The sequence below is a fragment of the Cupressus sempervirens genome, chromosome 10, assembly GCF_028749045.1.
Source record: "Cupressus sempervirens isolate cs-2001-9-10 chromosome 10, ASM2874904v1, whole genome shotgun sequence".
NCBI lineage: Eukaryota > Viridiplantae > Streptophyta > Pinopsida > Cupressales > Cupressaceae > Cupressus > Cupressus sempervirens.
In genome coordinates, this window is record NC_143127.1 from 114865666 (window position 1) to 114891121 (window position 25456).

Genomic DNA, 25456 nt, shown 5'->3' on the forward strand with positions numbered 1-25456 from the left:
TAGCCATTTTTATAAATCCTCTAACAAGGTGGATAGTTCTATTGAATTGTTCTAAATTCCTCTAAGAAGGCCACTCCTAGCTAGGTGATTAAATCCTCTAACAAGGTCATACCTAACAGTGTGTTTGGTAACCTTTAATAGGGTTGGCTCCTAATAGGGCTCACTTCAAAAGAGTGAAAATTGGTAGCTAGTTACTTGGTGGTTTTTCCCATATTGGGTTTCTACATTAAATCTAGTGTCTCTTGTGTTGATGTTATTTCTTTTATGCATGCATGTTAAATCTTTGTGAATTCTTAATAAGTTAGCATACATCTACCGAGTTATAACATTTTTTTGTGTGCCTACCAAGTGACAGGAGTGATTGGTTTTATAAGACATCTAAGGGATCTCTGGATTTGTTTTTGTGGTAATTGACTCCCCCCCCTCTTAGTTACTCCATCTATAATTTGAACAATATGTAGCATATAAGATATTTTTTGAGAAAGAGGGAGTGAATCTTAGTGAAATACTAAGAACACAACTCTTGAGAAACTTGGAAAAGATCAAGAGAATAAAGAATGGTGTGTTTAGATTTCAATCATTGATTAATAATATATTCTTTCATGCACATAAGAGATTTCCCTACTTATCAGTCATAGACATAATGAGTATTGACATATGCACAGTGGAGAAGATTATAGAGGTATGTAGAAGGCATCCTACAAACAAGATATTAGATAGTGGCAATCTAATAATGAGGACATTTCAAAATGGAATGAAACAAAAGTTTAGAATTGCACCTATAACTATGGATAGGTTCAAGGAAGACATGGTATTTTGGTTGATATAAATCATACATATATTCATGCAGTGGAACCTTAGAAGACATTTCTTGATCCCTTGAGCTATGAATTGAATGATGATGTTGTAGTTTGTTATATTGATTTGTTGTTGAATTCAAACAGAGATGAAGCAGAATATATATTTGGCACATATGATGAGATCACACAACAAGCTCATCAAGCAACCTTGGAGAAGGCATCACACAAGAAGGTTGAATCTATAATGAAAAAGACACTATCAGACCTCAAAATGATGGAGAGTGAATTTAAGGCTATAAGATAGATGATGAAGCAAGAGGACTGAACATTCAACCTTTGTCAGTATTAGTTGTTGAGACATCTTTGGAACAGAGCTTTCCATATGGAACAGTGTCCAATTTTCAACCCAGTGAATAGAAAAGAAAATCTAAAAGATTGGTGGAATTAGTATCTATTAAGAAAAAGATAATCAAATAGTAGGCCACCAGACCTAGCAAAAGATAGAAAACATTGTTGACAATTGACTCCAATGATGAAGAATAAAATAGATGAAACCAAGCAGAAATTACTTGAGGAAGATAAGAAAAGAAAGGAAGATGAAGATAAGAGAAGGATTGCAAAAGAAGACAGTAAAAAGAAAATTTAGGAAGATGAAAAGAAAAGATTGGAAGAGAAGAGAGAAAGAGAGGAAACGAAAAATAAAGAAGAAGAGAGAGAAAAAAAAAAACAAGCAGTGAAGAAATAGAGGGATGATGAGACTAAACCATCTAGTTCATCTACTCTGCTCTCTCTTGCCAGTTTATCTACTAATGGTGATGATCAAATAGATCAAATCTCATCCTTGACCAAGCTGATTCAGAAAAATAGGAAAGTGAAGAGTTTTCAGAGAACATTAATGAAGTGACAAACAGACTACATGGTACATTGAAAGTTTAGCACACTGAATCAGATCCTGAACAGAGGGCATAAGTAGTGCTAAAATTATTTGATGAAGAATTGTGTAATTCGTTGATTTTTGTTGAGACAAAAGTACAAATTTCTCATGATGCTAACTTGTTTAGCACCATCTATTAGAATATCAAGAATGACTTAGTTAATGTTGATACTTGTATAAAAGAACTTTGGAAATGCCAACAAGAAGGGAAAAATGTGTATGTTAATTATACCCTATCATACAGGCTAACTAAAGACATGGATAGTTAGATAGAGTTAAAGTTGAGTGAGCTAGAGGCTTTATCCAACCAGATCCAACATCCATCTTGCAAAGTGACATCAAGAAACTGGAACTTTGGAGAGTTCAAATTTTGAAGAGGACTTCAAATTTTAGAGAATCTATTGCTCTGAAATTATATTTTGTTGAGAAATAGTTAGAAGAATGTGTCAAGGCTAAGGACACATATTCCAACTTTTTGTATTTAGACATTAATGTACTTGAGATTGCATCATATGCTTTATGTACAATTCTCACATTAGTTGAGTCTACCAAAGAGATATGGACCAAAGGTGTAGATATTTTGAAGGCTAATTTTGATGATTGTATCAAGATCATATCAGCATAAGAAAGGACAATAGTTTTGGACAGCTTTTGGAGAGAATCTTGACATTTTGACCTTTGTTAGTGATGTCAAAGGGGGAGAGATACATGTAAAAATTGTATACACGTCAAAAGGGGAGAGATATAATGTGATAGAGAAGATAATATTGTAAAGTGTATTGTAAGGCAGAGCATATGTAAAGTTCAACAAGTTGTAATAGATTTAATGTTTACTTTCATGTAGTTTTCTTTTGTCACTTAGCTAATTTTACCTATTTTGTTGCCATCAATGCCAAAGGGGGTGATTGTTGACAATTGGCTAATAGTGATATGTAATTATTGTTATTTATGGAAACATATGATGTACATGCTCATAGGAAACCTAGAAAATAAAGATACTTAGTGTTTGGTAATCAAAAAATTGTCTAAGTATAGAATTTGGTTTACAACAGTGTATTGTTTTGTTTATAATTTGTTGCTGACATCATATTTTGATTAGTAAAGTTACATGGAGATAGTATACATGTTGGTGATGATGTGTATAAACTTAGAAGTCTGTACAGACTATACGAAACAAAGATAATCATATTTTGGTGAAGCAGGATAATCACATTAAAGGAAAGAATTGTTTTGTTTACAAAATAATTACTTGTCCAATTAGGGCTGACATCCTAGATATTTACCCTAAGTTGCAAAAGTGAATTGTGGTCCTAGCCAACCTAGCAGCAATTTGTGTAAAGGCATGGTATTTATGGAAATGACCTCTTGTGATAAGATGTGTAGTTGTAATTGTAAGTGCTATCTTGTAATTGTGATTATATGTGAACTTTTGTGAAAGCAATATATGTGAATTTTTATATGAGCTATTTGGTGATCTGAGATCAAAATTAAGACCATAGATTAGTAAAGGAAGAAGATACAATACTTATATCCAAATTGATTACTTGTTTGAGCAGTGAGCTCTTCTTGTAATTGGAAGTCCATATTTGGGCAATGAGCTCATCTTGCATCTACTATACCACAACTCTTAATAGGGATTTAAAGTCTCCTAACAAGGATTTCTTATTCTAAATTTTCTCATTGACTCCTAATAGGCTCCATGCTCTAACAAGGAACTTGCATATCAACATATAATCTAGTGGGTATCATCCCAACCAAGGTTTTCCCTTGGCCAGGGTTTCCCTAGTTAACAAAATATGGTGTTATGAGTTATCTTGGTGCATTTTTACTATTATTGTTTAGCATTACTTTATTACTTTTTTATGCATGGTTTAAAGTAAGTAGTAATATGTAGTTGGCGACTAAAGTTTGTAGATTACCAATTCACCTCCCTCCCCTCTCAATAATCCCTATTTTTAATATAAGGTGGCATAAACCCAACTCAAACAAGAAAATAACCTCCTTGATTAGATTTATATATGGAAGCTTTATCAAATATACAACAAGGACCAAGAGACCATGTACAACACCATAATAGGTGTAATTTTTTCACTTTACATATAAAGAGAGCAACATGTTCGAATATGAGGCCTTCCAAATTGCAGCCATGTACAATGAAAGTTAAAAAATAAGAGTCCAAGCTCACATCTCCTATCTTCTTCTCTCTAAGCTATCTAAGAAGTTCCTTTGCTACATCTAACAAAGCTTCTTATATAGATGGCCGCACAACAAGTTAGCTAGTCAAGCATTTAATGACATTATAGGTCTAGTCTTGGAAGAGTAAATTAAAAGATCATGCTCTCTTAAGGATAGGTCCACACAAGAGCCTAGAGTAGGCTCCCAATTGTACAAGATGGCAATCATGATACAAATGTTTCTAAAGGAAACAATGCACTTCATTGGATGAAAACTATAGGAAATAGAGACCACAAATAATGACATAGAAGTTGAAGAATACAAAACCTTAAAAAACACACACTTAGGAAAAGGAACAAGGATAGGTCATCGATAAGATTCCAACTGCACACAACCTTAAACCAAAAGCAACAATGACTACTTCACAAATAGTAGACTAATACAAAAAGTAGGAAATATTTTTTCTTCATGGAAGATTGCTCAAAGACCGAAGATTCTCTTGCATCAATTATGTTGTATACCAACCTAATAATTCTCTTGAAATTCATGTTCTACTAGGTTGAGGGGATTTTCTACTCCTATTAATTAAAATTCCACTCTACTTTTTGCACAAGAAGAAAACAATCATTGCATTCGTTTGAGGATTTAGTTGATGGAGGATTATAGGGATAGAGGAATTGATTCTTTTCTTCCAACTTCATAGTTTGTTCTAACCTAAATATTTATTTATTCTTCAATAAAATATATGGAATTTTTAAAATTTAATAATATTATAAGGTTTTTTTTTTAGTTAAATTTTATTTAGGTTGAAGTTGAGTTGCCCCATAATGAGGTTTCATCCCCCACCCTTAGCATCTCCTATATAAAAGAGGTGATTATTAATTTATAACTCCAACTGTGTAGAAAACTCCCTTATATTTTCTTCTCATTCTGATTTAAGGTTTCAAGTGATGGAGAGATGGACATGGGGGATTAAAGGTATTTAAAATTTAAGAACTTTAAAATAATTCTTTTAATATTCTATATTACAGTAAAAAAAAGTTCAAGCATGAAGTAATAATTAGTGCTCTCCTTTAAACTATAATTTGTCCTCCTTTATTTATTTTATTTATGATTCTCTTATATTAAATAATTGATACATCAAAGGGTAAGATAAATTTAACATATTTCTCTCAAGTGCTATGTGGATTTAATTATATTGTTTCTTTTAATTTGAACTTTTACATAAAGAGGAGAATAAATTTAATTTGAGAGTGATATTTTATATAATTAATAAACTAATTTGAATTTTTATATTTTATTTACCTTGAGAAAATTTTAAAAGGGTCTTTCCAAATCATTAGTAATAACATTCCCTACCATACAAATTAATAAACTCTAGCCTAATAATTTGAATTCAAATCGATCAAAATAATTTTAATTCTAAAGGGTTGATAAAAGGATTTTGTTTTGGTAGGAACAAACATGTGAGGAGATTATGTCATAGGCTTGGTGGAATGAGGGGGATTACAAAAAGAAGTTCTTGACTTCAAGTTGATGCTACACAAAGACTTCAAGCTCAAAAAATTTAAGTGACAAGTTGAAGTGTACATGAAGATTATTAAGAAAAATTCGAATATTAAGATCAAGTTAGCAATGTTGCAAAAGAACATTGAAGTTAAGGCCATAAAGAAAACTCCCAAGAGATGGAGAATATACAAAGGATGAAACAATTTGGGAAAATGAAAAATTACAATCACACTCAAGAAATTGATTTTTGAAAGATCTATTTAAATAGGAAAGGTATCAATGTTAAGAATTAAGAGATTTTCTCTTCACTAGAGGATTAAATAACAAGATAAGAATCATGATGTAGCACTAAGTCTTCTACTCCAACAAGAAAGTTCCAATTCCAAAAATAGTAAATTGCAACATGCCAAGAGTCTAGTTTTCTCAATGGTTTGAAGAATCATTGTAATATTTTGTTGGTAATTGATACATGGTTGCCTCATGTAATTGGTTAAAGTTGAAAACCCTAAAGGGTTTGTGGGAATACATCTCAAACAGTGATCTTCAAATAATATTGGCCCTTTATTGTTAATTGACATCTATAAAAGGTTGAGGCCTTCTCATTTATAATGCATTGGTTTAGGAGGTTAAATTTGAGAGCTATTCTAGAGTAGGATAGCCAAGGGAGATAATTGATGAAGTAATTTCTATAATGCTTGATAGAGTAATTGATAATTTTTTATTGGTTATTAATGGTGAATTACTTAAAATTACTTGGAAGTCTTGCATGGTTTACTCAATCTATCACTTGGAGTAAATCAATTTTCATGTTGAAGTATTTTAGTTGAATATAATTTCTTATGCATATTTATTTGATTGACTCAAACAGATCTAAGCCACTAACCTCTTGCTGATAACAAGCATGCCTTATGTGGTGAAGTAATGATAATATTTAACTTTTATAGGTGATAAATATTTAGTTTGCATTTATATGATGGCATTGGACAGGGGATATCAATGTTAAAATCATTTGTCTATTCATTAGAAGTTTTCAAGAAATGGGTGGAGTTGTTGATTAAGTCTCATATAGTAGATTCCAAGTGCATTCATGATTCCTTTTATTCATGGATACAAGGAGATGTATAGGTTATAATTTTAAGTTTGAGGTGATGTGGAAAATTTTGAAAATTAAACTACATTTTCTTTGCACATTGCCAAGCAAAATATTTAGGAGTGTAGGAGTTGATATCCATTGAAAGAATATTGTAAGTCAATTTGTAGTAACCAAAATATCAAATCGTAAAATGGAGCAAATTCCATTATTCTGAAAAAAATCTTGATGTCATTTCATGACATTAATTTGCAAGATTTGTATGATAGATGGGTTTATATCAAGGGAGGATTGAGTATTAAGTGTTTCTCCTTAAAAAACCAAGTATGTAATTTTGTGTGTTTTAGTGGAACAAAAATAATGACATGTTAGAGGGTTTAAAAGAAATTCAATTTGGTTGAAATATTTTGAAAATTTATATCTTTTATGAAACAACTAAAAATCACAATAAATAAAAATATTTGCATTCAAGTGAAGTAAAGATATTATGAATACATAAATGTGCAAGGAGACCATGTTCTTTAAATAGTAAGATTCACATTTTATTAATTAATGGACATGCTTAGTATATTTAGTTTTTCCCATTACTATTCTATCTATTTAATTATTATTTTAAGTTTGCAAAAAAATTGGAAAGCAAGGTTTTACAAGAAATAAAATTACTAGCTAAACTTGTTCTTTTCATATTCATATTTAATGTTCTTAAGGAATGGTTCTAGAAAATTTTCCCTCAAAAATTGTTTGATTAATGTGAAACTAAACTTTTATGAATTATATTTTGTTAAAGAAAATAAAATACTATCGTTACTTAGATTTTATATTAGAATTTTTAATGTGGAAATATAATTTTTCTAACTGAAGGAGAAAATTATGTTTTACAGATGTCCTTTCTTTATAAGTTTTAAATTACAGTTGTAATTTTTGTAAACTCTATTAAAATATATATCATGCATGAAATTTGTCTAATTTACATCAATACATAATATTGCAATTAACTCAAATAAATACTTCTAATTAAGTTCAACTAGAAAATAGCTCCAATGCAACAAAACAACATCAAGTCATATAAGAATACATTTTAAGAATACTACAAAATGTTCTAGTTTTTAGTCACTTAATTTTACGATCAGGTTTTGGAACAACAAAACTAGCCTATAATTCTTTTATTTTAAAAAGATGAATCTTGAAAAATGAGCTATTAAGATGACTTTTACAATAATTCTTGTTAACAACATTATCAACAATCTAAAATTTATAATTGAATAAAATTACAACTCTGTACAAACATTGAGTAAAACAACAAAATTTGAAAAATCATAAAAAATATTTTTTTATAAATAAATAAATTAAATTTATATTTGACAGCAATCATAAACACTACACAAAATGTTTAGTGCATAAGTAAGAAACATACATCAATGTAAAAAGGACAAGGCATAGGTTATAGATTATTGTTGATATCTATTGATGGTACTTGTTGATGTATGGTCTGTAGAAATGAATGTATGTCTAACTATCTAGTCAATAGAAATTTAAAAAGACTACTATAATGTCTAAACAAACATATGTAACAGTAGACTATAATGTGCATTGTAAAAAATATTAGAGTGCTTGAGCAGAAATACACCCAAGTCATCATCTTAAGACTAATATTAACATAGACAACACAACTTTTCCCGGTATATATGAAGTAATGGTCTTCCTTCAAAAGGGTGTTATACACACTATCTACAAAGAGGCTGCACTCATACTGAACATCATTGTATGAGGAGGCTAGGGTGGTGGGTGATACATTGGGAGGGTCCATAGTTTTTAACATGCAGTGGACTACGGCCACAGCACCACTAATTTACTTTCAACTTCTTCGATCTATGATCTACTCACCATATTTCGGTTGCATAACAAATTTGGGTGTTGCATGGAACTTGGCAGTTGCAATCTCCGAGGAGTGAGATTAGGTTTGCAATTGGAACTACTCGTGAAATCAAGAGTGATCAAAGGACAAGAACCGCTGGATGAGATTGTGGCAATGGAGGCGGGAAAGGGAAGCGTGCCATTGCTTGCTTGACATATCAAATGGTTATGCTCTCCTTCATATGTAGTGTTAAACATACTAGGTTCATGACCGCACTTCTGAACCTGCTTTTTAACAGGACAGGAGGGAACAGCACATTTATAATAAGCTTTCGGCCATGAACTATCTCTTGTCATCTTTTGCCCATATTTTCGCCACCGATGGCCATCACTTACCTGAGAAAATACAATAGGTTTGGTTAATTGTAATTTCGCATGAGTTTTCTACTCAATCAGGAATTATATCTTTGTATTTTTCATTCAGAGATCATATTAGGTGTTTCCTCATTAGATTTTAATTATGTATATAGTTCACTCTATATTCTCAAACACTATCGAGGAATCATTAGAAAAAGGAATATTATTGTTCTCTTAAACGAAATCTTTTTAACGGAAAAAAGTACCATTCCAGAGAAAACTTATAGTCGCGTGCTGCCCAGGTTAATCGTGTTTCAATTTTCTTGTTATTATTAGTTGTTCACCTACTCGATTCAAGTTTGCTGGTGAAAACTACTTTGCATAAAAAGAAGTTCCAAAATAGCAACAGAATAATTTAAATTGATTTAGGACATATTCTCTATTTATTAATTCATGAGCTAAATGGGTTCTATACTATTGAATAGTTCATAAGAAATAAAATTCAAATCTTTTATAAAAGAGATAGCAGGCTAATTAAGGTTAATCAGGAATAAACAGCTCGGCTAAATGCACTTGAGTTGGCATACATTAGAAACTGGATGCTTCAAGTTAAAATTATTTAGTACTAAGTGTGACATTTATTTTCATTAAAATAAAATTATTCTAAGCCATTACTCATTAAATGTATGTCAAAACATTTGAAAAAAGTACACAATTAAATTCAATTATCATAAATAAAACCCTAGAAATTTTCAAAAAGAAGAAGAAAGAATCAGATAAATACCGCAGTTTCTACTGATCTTGTCCGCACCGTAACGATTTTTTTCTCCACCGTTATTGCGGGAAAATTGAAAGCCTCCTTGGCTACGTGAGCCCTTTTGTTTAGAGAATCCCCCCCTACATACGAATTCCCTTTACTACTTGGGCTTTGCTGCAATTCATAGTTTATGTAATTCCTCTTCTTAGAGAGCAGAAGTCCCTCCATATCTTTTCCCGACCTCTCAGAATCAGGGCTAAGATCAATGACCTGCTCACTACACCCTTTGTCAATAGAATCCTGTTCTGGTGTATTTATGTTTAATTTCAGAGTCTTTCCCATGGACTCTAAAGACAATCTCGACTCATCTTCCTGCACAAAAGACATTAACAAATGTCATGGGAATCTGAGAAAACATTTATCATCTCAAATGTTGAGTACCCTTTCTAGTTTCATTAATATTTAGAGAATGTGCTCTAAAATATTGATAAAATGAATTAGCATTCAAATTGAGAAACAACAATTACATATACTTTTTCCACTAAAACAGTACCTTGCACTTCCTGAGTTGAGCTTCCAAGGCATGGCAATTTCTGTACATAAGCTGGACCATGTAGTTGAGCTTCTGGTTTTCCTGGATCATAGATCTCAGCTGACCAGCAAGCTGCAGGAAACTTCATTTCTAAGACAAATTACAAACATTAAGATAAACGAACCAAGAAATTTGTTTCACATTCTTAGAAAGGCCATATACCTCACTTTTCCTACACAATATATCATCTCTACTCCCATGGCAGCAGCTTTCAGTTCCATTGATCTTTGCCATTGAGAAATGTAGGAGTTGCAGATTTGCACGTTGTGTTGGAGAAGGGCAAAGAGTCTAAACAATATAGAATACATGCAGTATTGTTTACGTCTATGAATACCGGGTTGGCTCCGGCACGTTGTTTGACGAGGACCAAGGAGCTTTCAATTCGACCAATGACGTACGCAACATAACTTTCTTTTGACATGTTATGTTTTATGTCACAATTTATTTAACTACTGATTCATTTCCAGGTGAAAGAAGCTCTAGTCCAATCTTCTCAAGTTAGTCTCGTTGGTTAAGAAGACCTTAACAATAATTTAGTTTGATCTAATCTTAGAGGAATCCAAGCCAATGAAGGACTCATCACATCATGGACGAATAAGAGGTTTAGAGAAATCAGAAATTGAAACATTATATCAAAAAACATGACATAGTTAGGGTTTCTTTCATGACTATTGGGAGCATTTCCTAGGAAGGCAAAGAGAAGTAGTCATGTTTGGAGAGTGACCTAAATTGTCGCATTCTCAAGCACCTTGCTAGGGTTTTGACTGAGATTGTACCTTTGCCTGCCTGTTTGATGTAACGGTACTCCTAAAGTTTTGTAGGTATAAGTCTCTATTAGCCTGCGAAAATCGCACACGAAATTGACAATATTGAAAATATATGTTGAAATTCACCGAGTTCCCCGCCGAGCAGAATGGATCTCCAAATAAATAATGCCTTGATTCACAGTTTGAAAATGTGTGGAAAACATCGTGGGCACTAAGGACCAATCCTGAATGGTATGTTTCCAAAGCGCAACTCCCTTTGGTCAAATCTTTGGCTTAGCTTCAATATTGGCTAAACCAGATTCATTCATTCCGTCACTTCCGATATTTATTTTAAGAAAATCTATTCTGGGAGTCTACGCATGGGTAGACGGTAAGGGGTTTTTCTTGGCTTTGAAAACTTTGCACGTTGATGGTTTGAAGAAGTAATTTAGTCCACGAGTTATTATTATTATTATTAAAGGATCTTTAATATATATTTTTAAGTGATAGGATAGTTTTCTATATTTTAATTTTAGTGAAATCAAACTATAAAAGATTATTTTATAGAAAGTATGAGGAATCTAATCACACTTTATTTTTCATAGTATTACAAACAAATATAAGAAAGAAGGTAAATCTCTATATGGCTAGTGTTATATGAGGACCTAAAGTTTTAGAAAGATCTAAGTATTGGGGACCGTGATTACTCCACATAATAATATTAATTTAGTATCTATCTTCTTCTTGACTAAGATTCATGTACACAAAAAGAATAGAAACGCCCATGAAATAAAAGAAGCTTTAGAACAATCATAAAGTATTTTAACAAGTGATCAATCCTAGCAGGGGATCATTAGAGATATGATTGTTGACTTATTGAAAGATATCCTACATCTAAATCCATCCCCATAAGCCATGGCATGATAAAGTACTAACCATGCCATTTATTTCTTAATTGAAGTGACTTGAACTTGAACTAGATTTATCATTATGGGGTATCACAAATCCCAAGCTATACGAAGCTCTAAGTCAATAAGGGATTTTAGAAGCAATACAACTCCTGAATTTTTTTTGAAAGCTTCAATACCTTTAATGGCCTTATTTTCTTACAAATCAACAAATTTAAAAAATTCAATTACATCAAGATCGATAGAGTTATGAGTGACAACTTGATTCTAGATATATACAAAATATTTTTTCTTGATTTGAAGATGCCTTTAGAAAATATCTTATAAATTATTGTTGTATGTAAGATGTTTTGAAAGGGGTGTAGTAGGATGTTTACTAAAATGTGAGTTGTAGTGAACAAATTGGAGCATATTTGAAACTTTGTTGCAAGGGAAGCTAACTTACAAAACCAGAAGAGGATATTTCCAATGTGTGATAACACAACTTGCTAAGAAGCCATGGAAGAACATTGAAAGGGAATGATATGATGACAAATCTAAATATTTCACTACGAGCAATTAATTTTCATCCATAAGAATAAATTAAAGTGCCTATGTCTAGTAAAGTTTGGAGATATTACAATATTTTTTTCATTGGGTGTTAAATAAATAGAAAAGAACAATGCTATTTAAACAATACTCACAATTCATAAAATTTCTTTATTCCACCAAGACGCTAATGAAGAAATCCTATATGAAGTGAATATATATCAACAAGTTGGGCATGAAAGTTACAATACCACATACCTTTCACATGCTTCATCAAGACTAAATTGGAAAATATTATAGACAATTGGTAGCCAATAAATTTGATGAAAAAGTACACAACTAAAGAAAATATTTTTAGAAAAGAAATAAATTAATTCCACTAGTAAGAGCCATGACCAAGGTTTAGATGAATGAGTAATATATCACAATCCTTTGTGAAAATAATTTGACAACTATGGCTATTTGTTGTGATATCATTTGGTCAATAAAATAAATTATAATAAAATAATAATTTTGTAGTTAGATTTAGTGATTTTTTAACTTGTTGAACATGCAAGAGATTTGAACATGATTGTCGTGTAATACTATTGGGATGGTAATTAAATTTTAAATAAATATTTAAAACTTTCTTCTACTCCTTATGTTATGACATACTTCATGACAGTAACAATGTAATAATAAAAGGAACAAACATTGTGTGAAAGTGAACAAGTAAATACGAAATTTATGTAGGGAGCCTAGTGTGGGAAGAAACTGATGGCCTAATTTTTTTGCTTACCTAGTTTGTGTAATTTTTTTTGAAAAATCAAGAATTATTTTGAAGAATAACCTAGGGTTTGAAAATATTGTTAACCCTTGAGAAAACCCTAGGGAAGTTCTTTTTTTTTTTTTCCATGCATATGTTCCTTGTCCTAATTTTTCAAATAGTTCTGCTCTTATGTTTCATGAACGTTCCAAATATGCCAAGTTGCCACTATGCGAAGCAAAGGAGAGCGCATGTCTGCATGCTTATTTCAGCTTAAGGTGTTTGTAGTTACGAGTGTGCGAATGAAGAAAAATAATCAATATAAATTGTTAGCACATCATCATGGGGTTTAATTGAATGTTGATTTTCTAAGTTGTGAAGCTGAAAGGTAAGAGGAATGTTAAGATAAGCTAGTTAAGTTCACCATTGCATGGTTAAGATGGATACCTAATCTCAGAGTTGCAAAGGAGAAATGAAATAAAATTTGAAATTGCACAAGGTCACAAGCATAAAGTATTTTGAGGGCTCAGCTATCCTGAGTTTGTGAAGTGTTAAGAGTTAAGGGCATGTCGTAAGGTCACAATGGTCATTAAGGTGTGATTAAATATAGTTGTAAAGTTGCAATTGAATAAGAAGCTAAGGGTTCATAACATTACAAGTCTTATTGTAATAGAGAATGTTTTTGGTGCAAAATGGTGAAATCATCTTGTTCGTAGCGGTCACACTTATAGGTTTTAAAGCACAAAATAACTTTTTCAACAGAAAAATCTGGGATGAATGTACAAAATTTGAAAAAAGCATCGACTTAATCTTTTTTTTGAAGATTGATAGGTTTTCAAGTGTGCCACCCTTAAATGCCAACTAAATCTACACTCTCATCATAGAAGTTGATAAAACCTAGAATGTAATAGGTTGTTATTACCATTTTCCCAAATTGTTTGAACTTTTGAGTGATTTCAAGTGCAAAATTGATTTCTGAGCATTTTTTGTCAAATATAACATACATAATCAATGAAAATATTTGTGAAAATGACCCGAAGAGAAGGAGAACTGATTGTACAGGCAACAATTGAAGTAATAGACACTCCCTTGAGGGTTCCCAACACAGTTGTAGAAGATTGGATGCACATCTTGCCTACTTCCACAAATGCTCAGAATGCAAATGACCTCACTTTTAAAGATCCATATGCAATGTGCAAAGATGCAATTGTCCATGATACAAATGGGTATGAATTGTCTTGGTTTTTCTATAAGAACAGAGTGAAAGAAGTTCTAATTTGTAATCCTTGGGTGAGAAATTTGGGAAAATTGATAATGCGAGGGGTATTTGTGGATGTGGATTTGGTCAAAGCATTAACCGAGTGTTATAATCCTATAACTAAGTCATTTCATAGGAAGGATAGAAGTTTTTTTTCTAGCATTGGATAAAGATATGTTCATAGAAGCATTTGATTTGGGTGGACCTATGTCATTGCCCATTGATATGAAAGATTTGAATGAAAATTTTATGAATCATAAGAGTTTTTATATGGATAAAAACATGACCCAACACATTCCCATGGTGAAGAAGGAGGTAGGAGAAATTCCAAAGAAGAGAGATATTGGCGAAGTCATGCCTTTGGATTTCTTTTAGAGGTATTTTCATAATAATGTATTTGGTATTGACAAAGTCCTAAGTATAGATGGGACCATCAATGCTTTAGGGGAATATTATGTCATGGCTTTAAATATTCAAGACCCAAATCACTACATAGGTCATGATTTTATAGAATACATCATTGAGAGTATTCACAAAGAAATTTATGCTGCCCAACAAGGAGAACTAAAGGATTTTAAGTTCCTTCATTACTCCCTCATCATGCACCCTATTTTGTCAAAGAATGTTGATATATTTGATCAAAGATTTTTCGAGTCAACACAAGAATGGGGAGGGAAGTTGCTAGTGCAAAGATGGACATGGGTATGGCAATTGTATTATCCATATTCAAATGTTATCTCTTTCTATAATGACTTTGTTTATCTAGTTTTGAAAATGATAGGTTGTATAATTGAAAGAGTTCATAGAAATGTTAGGAAGATTGTTAGACCTAAATGGTGCTTTGATGTTGGAAAAAAATTGACTCATGATTGGGGTAGTGTTTTCTTGTTTGAAGAGTATACTATTATAAGAATATTTGGGTGTCCTTAGCCACCCAACATTTTGCCCAAGTATGTTCTTGAGAGGTTAGGATTGGTAGAAATTTTTTGGTAGCTAATTTCTTTGAATAGGGAGTATTTGGGATAGGGTGTCAAGTGGACATTTTTGTGCAGATGTACTAAAGTGGGGAATTTTGAGATTGGCAAGAATGCTATTGAATAAACCAATTCATTTCTGCAAAATTATGAGATGCCAATTAGGCTAGCTAGAACCTATGACCTGTATAATGTAGTAAGCCATGCTTTAAAAGCATGCGATGATACAATCTGCTCCCTAAAAATCCTATGTGGGAAGATAATATTATTACTGATGTGTTGACTAAGGATGCTTGTACAAAAAGGATGATAAAAATTAGAGACATTATTAGGTATGAGTGAGAAATGGGAAAGGCAGACCAGTCTTTTAAATGATTTTATTCTAATGAGGAATATTGGGTCAGACTCAATAAGTGTGTTGACAATTTTGATGAGTTGGTAGCTCAAGTTCGTAAGGAAATTAGGAAGAAGATTGATCTATATTATGTTAATGATGAATACACAATGGAGGTATCTTATGAAGAGGATCAATCTAAGGATGACCATCCTAAAAAAGATTTTCAAGATGTTCTCAAGAGTTTTTCATAGGTAGAACAAAGGCATAAAAAGAAAAAGATGGTAGAAATACTAGACAAAGCTCAACAAAAGGCTCTTGAGATTTTAATCAAGGGAAATAAGTACTTTGATAATGTTAGAAGAAGATTCCTAATGTCTCAGGTGTATGAGAATGAGAAAAGAGCAAAGAAATTGCAATTAGAGACACGAATGACTGATTATAGAATCATTTAGGCTAAGGAGTTTATGGATGATGATAATTTTATTAAGTTAAATGAATTCAAAAGATTACTTTTTAAAATAAAGATAAATGAATTAAAAATACAAATGAAGCTTGGAGATTCAGATGAGAAGGTTGCTGGGTTGATACAAAAGTTATAGTAGTATGACCCTACTAGGGAAACCCTCACTTTGAAGAGGCTAGAGCTCTAGTCAGGAGAAGTGGAATGATTATCTTCCCAAGATAGGATCTATGCTCTTCATTGTTACTTGATCAAATAAGAAGACAAGAGAGATCAATTTCTTTTGAGGATGAAAATTGATATGGGGAGATAATAGGATTAGAGTTTAATGTGGATGCCCAAATAATGGCTATATGGAGTTTAGCTCCAGAGGATGATAATCCTACTCTCATGTAAATAATGGAGTCCCCTAGGGAAAATGTTATAGTTTGGCATGCATAATATACATCCAGTGACCAAATTTTGGAAATGCATACTTTGGTAGCATTAATGGGTAAGCATAAGATGGACACTCTTCAAGCTCAACTTGAAAAAACCTATGAAAAAATTATTGGGACAAGAAGGAGTTACTTAGAGGAAATGAACAAGACTTATATCTTACAACAAAATATCATCAAATTGGAAATGGAGGTGGCTTCACTAAAGAAAAATGTTAGAATTGTTACAAAGGTTCATGGCCAAGAAGTGTAGATAGAGAGCCATATATTCAAGATAGGGGAACCATCAGGCCAGGCTATAGACATTGATGAAGAAAAATTAGACGCTAGTAAGGATGTGGAGATAAAATATTTGAAGAGTTTATTAGTCCATAAGATCAATGCATTGAAGACAGTCTCAAAAAATGTGCATGGTAGTTATGTTGCCTTGGAAGGAGTGGAATACAAATGTGCATAGACAATTGCTTTGTTATCTCCATTATTCAACACATGGGGCCCTTACACTCATTTCTTTGATAGCATAATCAGTAAACTTCCTTAGAAGAAAGACCTACCAAAGGAAACCATTGTGAGTACAAGAAAAATAATTCATAAGGCAAGAGATCTAAATGGTTTCTTTGGGGGCAAGATGCAGCTAATAGAAAGTAAAATGAAAGTAATTGCTATTGGGAAACAAAATTTTGTGCCTACAATATTGGATAGTGAAGAAAAAATAAAAGATTGGATTGAAAGTTCATCATCATTTGATGATATCCTTGTTCATCCTAGGTTTTTGTCTTTTTATAACAATGAAACAAGTACCATTACTATCTATGATATGATAGATAGACTTTATAAGTTAGAAGCATAGATGTCTATAGTAGATTCTATGGTTAAAGCTATAATTGATGCTAAATGGATCAAACTCCTAAAGGAGCTAGATGCAATAGGAGATATCACATGGCTTGACATTGATACATACATCACTATTTGGGAATTGATTGCAGATATCAAGACACTCCAGCCAGTGATAATGATTAAATATAGTTGAGATGTAGTTTAAAGAAGTAAAAGGTAAAGAAAAGGCATGGATGGTGACCGGAACTCAAAGAAAAATTTGATTTTTTAAAAGGATATTTGCTGACAAATTATACCTACAAGTTTTGTAACTAAATCTCAATTCTAGGACCAAGTACAACGAATGCCTTGCATATAACAAAATAAGAATATCTTTGCACCTAATTTTTATTAAGATTTTGTGAGGCCTCACCCTGACCCGTCATAGCATAGATGTTTTACTTGCATTTTGATATTCTGGATTTGGATATTTTGATGTGTATTCAAGATTTAGATGGACATTGACTTATATTATCCATTGATTTTGGTAGTTACATTAGTTATTTCTATCTACGATATGTATGAAGAACCAATTTTTTTGTATGGGATGATCAGACAAAATGGATGCAAATTTACACATGGTAGGATAGAAATTGGATTATCATGTGATGTAAAGTGTTAATTCGATCATGTTGATTTAAGATTAGATGTGATTTATAGATTTTGATATTTAAATGTTTTGAATGTTTATTTGAAATGATTAAGAAAAGGAATTTAATTGAATTATGTTAATATGGATTACGTAACATTGGAATTTGTATGCATTTATGATATGTATTTTATGTGACCCTTCTTTGGACTACTGATGCTCGAGTTTAGTGTGTAGGCAGTGGAACCATGGAAATTTATTGGGGAAACATGATCCAAACTCATGTGAACATAGATTAGCCAAGGTGAATCTTTGGAAGATTCAAAATCCTCATTGTGATGTATTTTATTTTGTAAATGTAAGTTTGCATGTGTGTAAAAATTTTTAATCTCAAAGATTCATTAGGGACATGCCATGATGATGTGTAATGTGCTTTAATGTGTCACTTGACACTTGTAGATTGTTATGTGTTAATAACATGTTAGCTAGAGTTTTGATCATGGTAGCATTTAATATTTAGACTTGACTAGGGTTTTAGAGGGTCATTAGGTGGTCCCAAAGTGTCCTTTGTGTGAAAATAAGCTACCTATATGTTAATATAACATGTTAGGGGCCAAAATTTGACCATTTTAATGCTTAGCTAGCCTAGGGGACCCCTTTATCAATGCATTCCTCCATCAATTCGAAAATTGAGTTGTCACATGAGTTCTTCCCCATGTTCCCACTAGGTCAAAAATAGAAAACTTGGGTGGGAGCGGGGGGGTGGGGGGGTGGGATAAGGTTGTAAGAGGTAGTGGCTTGATGTTTTTCCCAAAATAGATAGTGGGAGAGCTATTTTAGGGAGTCTTGGACAAACTAGTAAGGGGGACACCCACTCTCTGAGTTCAGAGACAGTTAGGGATTTGGAATGGTGGCTAAGGAGAAGGGAGCTCTTCATCAACTATCATTGCCTTTAGCTTGGACCAAGGTTCGTACTCAAAACATGACCATTCCTTGCATTTTCATAGTGAAGTTGAAAGCATGAATTGCTGTTTTGGATGCATGTATTGTTGTTGTGAATCCTTGTATTGTGTTGTGATGGTGTGATTGTGATTTGGGTTATACATATTTTCTTCGTTTTTCTTACTTGATCTCTTTGTTTGCTCTTGGGATGTTGAATTGTTAATGGGTGTGAAGGCTTCACTCACCCTTGGGTGGGAAGAGAAGTCTTGGGTGAAGAGGTTAGTTGGGCTCAAAAATGTAGTTGAGAGCCTCTTCTCTTGGAGAGAATGGGGTGAATTTCATGGAGTATGGGCTCCATTGAAGCCATTGACTTGATATTATGATTTGGGGATGATAAGTGGAAATGGATTTCATGGAGTATGGGCTCCATTGAAGCCATTGACTTGATATTATGATTTCAGGATGATAAGTGGAAATTTTGAATCTGGGGATGATAAGTGGAAATTGTGAAGAGAAGCATGTATGATGCAAACCTTGTAGAGGCATGGTGAAATTTAATGTATGCGATTTTTATTGACACAAAAATCTCCTCTTTGAAGAGCCCACCTCCACCCAATGTATTTATAATTACAATGGTGAATCAGTGTGCAAGCCACGGGAGGGATTGTTATGTGTTGTGTTGTGTAGATGTATGCATTGCAGATGTATGTGTGTATCCTATTTGGGATTTGTTTCCCCATCTCAGTGGGTGGCTTCTTAGAAGCCTAGGCTGGGAGGTGAGCCTCCATGGTTCCTAGTTTTGTGTTGTTTTGTAGGTTTTGGGAGAATAGATCCTATGAAGAAATTAGAGTTTTTCCCTTGGTATTTTTAGAGAATAAAGTGTTGTGATAGAGTTAATCATTTCCATGTCATCTCATAGTGTGTTGTGATATCAAAATTCCATTATTGTTCTTTGTAATGTGGAAGGGATTTACTTCCTATTGTATATCATTTTAAATTTGCAAAGTGAGATTTGATGCTAGGTATATGATTGATATTGTAAGAGAAAGATTGCATCATTTTATTTGTTCTATAGGAATGAAAGAAATAGATCATGGACATAAATAGCCATAATTGTGAGTCCATGTAGAAGTTATATCAATTCGTTACTTTCTTGTGTAGGTTCAGATTTCAATCAATATTTGAATCTTATATATATATATATATATATATATATCATCTGAGAAAATCATTTTAAGAGTTACCCAATGTAGATCTAAGTGATTTCATTGTAAGATTTTATATTATGTATTTTGATACAATGGAAATGAAAGTGCATGTATTCCAAGAGTTCCAATGAATGCATGGAAAATTATTCATTATGTTCTTAATAGGAAGAAATTCCATATATACTTCTATTCATGCAAATTTGATCTTGTACATTAGAGTTTAAACTTTGAGATATCTAGTACCTTTGAATCACTAGGCTAGAAAACATCAACTTATCCCAACCAAATCATTTTAATATCATAGTAGAAATAGAATAGAGTAACTCCAACTTATAATAAAGTCAAAACTCCATAAGATAAAATATGTTGTAGAAACACATTCTACTTTTCTGGAAATTGTATGGCAAAAGAAAAATAACCCGCTATCTAATATAGTCCTATATAATATTCAAATAAAATATTCTCTAGCATATGCTTACCTAGAGTAGTCATTATAAATAATAGTAAATATAATATATGTTAGGAAATAACATTACCGTGATAAAAAAATAAAAAAATAAAAAATATATGCAATATGTTAGGCAATAAAATTTTTTTTAAAAAAAATTATAAATTAAAAATATATATAAGATATGTTAGGCAATAAAAAAATTTAAAAAATTATAAATTAAAATATGGGACTAGTACACAAAACAAAACATCCAGTGACTCCAACTTCTAAAGACAAGTCTCATCCAAGGAATTATGAGGTACTTTAAAAGCTAGTACATAGATCTCAGCCCACACACATGGTATGGTAAGGGGAGAAAAAAAAACCTTTATGTGTGCGTGTGTGTGTGTGTGTGTGTGTGTGTGTGTGTGTGTGTGTGTGTGTGGGTGTGTGTGTGTGTACACACGTACACACCCACATTCCCCTTTCATGTTCAAATTGACCCCATACCAAAAGGGGCCAATCTACAAAAGAAACTATATTAAGATGCTTCTTTCCTTAGCACATAATCATGCACACCTTCCCATGCATGACCCATGATGTTGAAAATTCACATGCCAAGCATGTAGCACTATGCTATGTATAGGAACCAAGCACCCCCACCCCCCACCTCCCCTCCATGTCAAAAAGTGGCACTCACATAGCCCTATTGTGCTTGGGGATCAACCAAAGTTTAAAAGAGGACTCTTGTCCTTGGAAGATGGAAGTGACTTGTAATCACATGGGCTTGGGGGGAGTATATGAATTCAATTGGGAATAGGGATAGTTGAGTTAATAGGTAGACTCATTTTGTTAGTGTGAAATGTTGATAGTAGGTAGCTAGTGATAGATCCTAGTTGGTAATTAATTAGTATTAGATTTAAAGTAATTGATAATTATTTTTGGAATTAGTGGGGTTATAGTATGTTATATAGGTAGGAATTTAATATTGATATTTGGGAGTTTAGAGTTAGGAGTTAGTAAGTTAGGAAAAGATATATAGCTGAGTTGGTAAAACATTCATGAATAACTATATAGTAAGTTCTCATTAATATATATGGTTAGTAATAATAAGATAATAATGCTAATATGGAGAGAAAGGGGTAAGTTGGAAATGAGAATAAATGGAATATTAGAACAATGTTAAGACTAAAAGTTAGTGTGTAGTCTATAGAAGTAATTTTATCAAGTAATTGGGAATGGACTAGTTAATGGTTATGTAAATAGGATAGTGGTATTAGAGCATGGGTAAAGTAGTAATTTGATTTCAATTAAAAAATTATGGTTTCGTAAAGGGTTTGATGTGTAGTAGTTCAATTACTAGTTAGGAAATTTTGAAATGTTAAGTTACTAATAAAGATTTATACTATGGTTACAAGTATTAGTGATATTGAGTGGAAGTTGATTTATTAGTTGGTGTATGAGTGTTATTTAGTATATAGAATATCTTACATAGGATTAGAATAGCTTATGTATAGGCTAGCAGATATTTTTTTATTAAGAGCATTTAATTTAAATTTTAAATAATGAAAAGAAAATTAAAGTAAAATAATAATAATAATAATAAATAAATAAACAAATAATTGTAAATATATATATATAAAATTAACAATTAAACTAATAAAATAATTGATAGGCTATTAATAAGTTTAAGGCGTAATTAAGTAAATGTAAGAATCTATTTAAATAGAAGTTACCTATACAAAATATAAAATAAAATGGAATGGAATCAATATTGAATTAAGATAAGATGATTGAATTAGACTACTTAGGGAAGATATACCCATCTATACATTCACAAGTTATTATGTTCTTACAACTATATTGATAAAGAATTTGTACTTCATAGTTATATATGTGACATCTTATTTCAAGGTTAGGATCTGGAATCAAAATGATAACATCATCTAGCTTTTATGTTATAGCTTAGGATTTTAATATTGATAGAAATATATTGGTTCACCCTGAAAGAAAAATAAATCTTGAAGTCTAGAATTTCATATAAAACAAATCCTCCTACATCAACTAGCATTATTTATCTTCAACTATATCGTGGAATTTTACCATTCTACCCATGAACCCTAAGACATGGTTAAAGTATTCCTAAATATTTTTAAGCATTACCTCCAATTCAATGACCGAATAAGTAATATCTTAGGGTAAAAACGCAAACCTGTGTCACCCTTTTACAAAGGAAAATGCTAACAAAAGTATAACTATTCACCTTCAATGACATAAAACTAGTATTATTACTTACAATTTGAAAATGAAATAAACTAGTGAAATGTGTAGAAATGGATGAAGTTTAGGATTATAGATTTTAGCAATTATTTGGAATAAGAAATGATATTTTTGCCTAATTTTAAAGATAACGTTTTAGTTGATAAAGAGAATTGGAAATTAAGGGTCTAGTTCCCACCGAAAAATGACATGGAAATAAACTTATTTCCCTTTGATCATAGACTATGTTATAGATAACATATGTAGCTAGAACAATCAAAAATAAAAATTGGCTTTAGACCTATATTTTCTCTTTTATAATGATTCAAATTTCAACTTATTCAAATTGATAGTTTTAATCCCCCACCAATTTTTTCAAAATAAATGTATTCCAACCAAAAGAAAAATTATATATTCTAGAAGAGGACTCTCTCATCTAGAAAGTCATATAATTAAAAAAAAATTTTGAGATGATTTAATATTTTTTCTTTCTCAGAATTTACATCTTCTCGAGTGTTAAAATACATACTTGTAGAAATTTTGAATTACAATATGCTATATCTAATTAAAACACTATGAAATCTATATGAGGATATTCATGACTTTGAGATCTATAAAATTGTATTTATATGTTATTAAAAAACTATAATAAAAAATAGTAAGAGTTATTGAAATGTCAATTTTCTAAAATAATTTGATTTCTTTAGTAATTGGATAGTAGCTAGTATAAAACATGCATTTAATAGACTTTCCAATTGGAAAAGTGTGAGACCATACATAATTTTACTAGAATAAATTTATCAAGGTCATGTGTTTCAAAAAAATTGATTTTTATATAGAAATACTAAAATTTAGTTATTATGATAAGTCAGCGTAAAAGGTGACAAAACTTTGTACTTTAACCCCCTAATTGTTGACATATCAGTCAAGTTTGTTATTAGTGACACACACTTATTCAGATTGTATATAACTACCGAGCTCTTTATATAGTTCACAGTGTTTGCAAATTATTTCAGTTGTCATCAAGTTCTATAGTTGCTACCAAGTACTTTGGAAAAATCCCAATGGTTACCATGCAGTCACAATTGTAGTGAAGATCAGTAGTGTAAATCATGCATCTTAGTACATGCCAAGTTTACTAGTGTAAGAAAAGTTACACAATGTATGTGATGTGAGTCTAGTGTTAACTGACCCACTTAGTGTTAATCAAGAGACTCAGTTTATACACAGTTCGAAGTGATAGTGTTTACCAAGTCATACAATGTAAATCAAGAGACTTAGTTTATATGACAAGTTTCACAGTATCTACTGAGTCACTAGTGCAAACCGAGTTCAAGACTACTTGGAAGTGATTTTTATGGATCGAACTTCTATGTCTACCAAGTGCATGATGATGCCAAAAATTCATAGTGGATGTCGAGTATCAGAACCTCACAAAGTCAATCTTCAGAACTCAAGTATCTTCATTTGGGATGACTTTGTAATATTTGTGTTAACTTGTATTGTGACTGACTTTGTAATCTGTATAATTGGATTGATATATATATATATATATATATATATATATATATATATATATAATGAACTGTATCATATCCTAATGACTAAGGAATGTGAATGTGAATGCAATCAAAGAAAAGTAGAAAGAGCAAATTACAAAGGCTACAACTATATAAGGAGTAGCAAAGTCATATCTATCACAGCAAGGTGATTAATACATAAAGGAATCTCATTCATAAAGTTGTAGATCAAAGATCATCTATTATTTCATCCTAATAGGTGGACCAGTCCAATCCTTTAACAAGGTAGACCTAACAGTCTTTTGTAAATCTCTTTACCAAGTGCATACTTAATTGTATTTTTGTAAATCCTTTCACAAGGTGGATGTAGCAGTTCTTATTGCTCCTAATAAGGTTGATCATTAGAAGTGATCAATGTAAGTTTTAACAGGCTAACTTTATACTACAGTACTAAAGTTTGTGGGTATCATCCCCACTCTAGTTTAACTTTCTATTTGGAAAGTTTCTATGTCAACAAATCTTTGAGTCACTATGTTATGAATGCTTTCATCTTTTCAACTTCTTATGCATCAATTAGATTAGATTATATGTGATGAATTAAATGCTAATTGGATTGTTGGATTAAGAGTTGAAATTTTTGAAGTTTTAGAAGTTATTGATTCACCCCTCCCCTCTCAATAACTTAGCATAGTCTTGAACATTTCCAACAATTGGTATCAAAGAATTGTGGTTCTCAAGAGAAAATCTTAATAGCTTGAGCAAAGATCAAGACCATGGAGATATTTAGACTTGACAAAGCTATTGACAATGAGAAGCTAGATTTGGAAATGGCCATTGCCCAACTCAAGAAAGAAAAGGAGCAACTCTCTTTATCCCTAAAAAGAAGAAAAACACTTGCAATACAAATGAATGATCATTTCTACATTGAAGAAAGAATTGAACACCTTTATTCAATAAATTCAGATGAAGCCAATGAAGCAATCAAAGAACTCCTAGAAAAGAATGGTTCCCTATGAGAAGAAGTAAGAAAGCTAAGAAGAGAATAAGAAATTTAGTCAGTAAGATTATGTGAAATAATGGAGTAGAAAAACAAGATAAAAGAAGAAATAGATGGAAGGAACAATGAAATCCAAAACTAATCACTTCATCAAGCAGACATTATTGATCAACT

The 25456-nt window shown here is 31.7% G+C and overlaps 1 protein-coding gene across 1 annotated transcript; it reads right to left on the reverse strand.

Moving 5' to 3' along the window:
* Positions 1–8094: 8094 nt before the first annotated feature.
* Positions 8095–10382, reverse strand: LOC149532863 (WRKY transcription factor 42-like). The gene is made up of 4 exons (XM_089806816.1): positions 10231–10382; positions 10030–10140; positions 9504–9848; positions 8095–8758 (listed from the first exon to the last, which is right to left on the reverse strand). The coding sequence occupies exons 1-4, from the start codon at positions 10300–10302 to the stop codon at positions 8378–8380; spliced, it is 909 nt and encodes a 302-aa protein (XP_089662942.1). The 5' UTR covers positions 10303–10382; the 3' UTR covers positions 8095–8377.
* Positions 10383–25456: the final 15074 nt, after the last annotated feature.